At 61.1% G+C, this 1197-nt stretch overlaps 1 protein-coding gene across 1 annotated transcript in view; it reads left to right on the forward strand.

Moving 5' to 3' along the window:
• The window catches only part of PRR12 (proline rich 12), a gene marked incomplete at its 5' end in the record, with an annotated part of 28234 nt that overhangs the window by 5807 nt on the left and 21230 nt on the right, over positions 1-1197 (forward strand). Inside the window, 2 exons of the mRNA XM_010849710.1 lie at positions 8-463; positions 947-1191. Coding sequence (XP_010848012.1) covers positions 8-463; positions 947-1191 — 701 coding nt within the window. The remainder of the gene's footprint in view (positions 1-7; positions 464-946; positions 1192-1197) is intronic.

A 1197-nucleotide genomic window follows, 5' to 3' on the forward strand; every position in this document is an offset into this window, starting at 1 on the left:
GCTCAAGACGTCCTCTTTCCACCTGCTGCGGCGCCGTGACCCGCCCTTCCAGACGCCCAAGAAACTGTATGCCCAGGAGTACGAGTTTGAGGCCGACGAGGACAAAGCCGACGTGCCCGCTGACATCCGCCTCAACCCGCGGCGCCTGCCTGACCTGGTGTCTAGCTGCCGCTCCCGCCCGGCTCTCTCCCCGCTGGGTGACATTGACTTCTGTCCACCCAATCCAGGCCCCGACGGCCCCCGGCGCAGAGGTCGCAAACCCACCAAGGCCAAGCGTGATGGGCCGCCCCGGCCACGTGGGAGACCCCGGATTCGCCCACTGGAGGTCCCCACCACTGCCGGGCCAGCCTCAGCCTCCACACCTGCTGATGGGGCCAAGAAACCTCGGGGCCGGGGCCGGGGCCGGGGCAGGAAGGCCGAGGAGGCAGGGGGCACTCGGCTGGAGCCCCTGAAACCACTGAAGGTGAGGGGTGGGACCCTAATGCCTGGGGGTTGGAGCCACATTTGAGGTTCTTGGGCAGGATAGGGAATGTGGTATGAACTGACTCCCAGGAGAAAATGAATCAGAGGGCTCAAACTCCAGAGTTCCACGCTTGGAGAGATCTGAGAGTTGAAATTTGTGTGTCCAGAGGGAGGCTGGGAGATAGTGCTTGTGTTCTTAGGTTCTAGGTCCCACAGGACTATTGATCGTGGGGATCCTGGGTTCCTGGGTCTTGTGGGAGGGAGTCAGTAATGAGGGAGGAATATCAGTCCTGTCATTCTGGAATCTGAGCAAAAGGGTTTGTGGGATTCAGTTCTAGGTCTGCAGGCTGAGATTGCTGAGAACTTGAACTTAATAGTCTTAAGCAGGGAGAGGCCTGGGGCCCCAGACTCCTGAGTCGGAGGGAGGAGGGGACTTAGGGGCCGGGACACGTGGGCCCTGACTGCCCACTGCTCCCACATCTAGATCAAGCTGTCTGTGCCCAAGGCCGGCGAGGGTCTGGGAGCCTCATCGGGTGATGCTGTGTCAGGAGCTGACCACAACAGCCTGGACTCCAGCCTCACTCGGGAGAAGATCGAGGCCAAGATCAAGGAGGTGGAGGAGAAGCAGCCTGAGATGAAGTCCGGCTTCATGGCTTCGTTCCTGGACTTTCTCAAGTCAGGCAAGCGCCATCCACCACTCTATCAGGCTGGCCTGACACCCCCGCTCAGCCCCCC

Source organism: Bison bison, unplaced genomic scaffold (genome assembly GCF_000754665.1).
Source record: "Bison bison bison isolate TAMUID 2011002044 unplaced genomic scaffold, Bison_UMD1.0 scf7180017864285, whole genome shotgun sequence".
Taxonomy (NCBI): domain Eukaryota; kingdom Metazoa; phylum Chordata; class Mammalia; order Artiodactyla; family Bovidae; genus Bison; species Bison bison.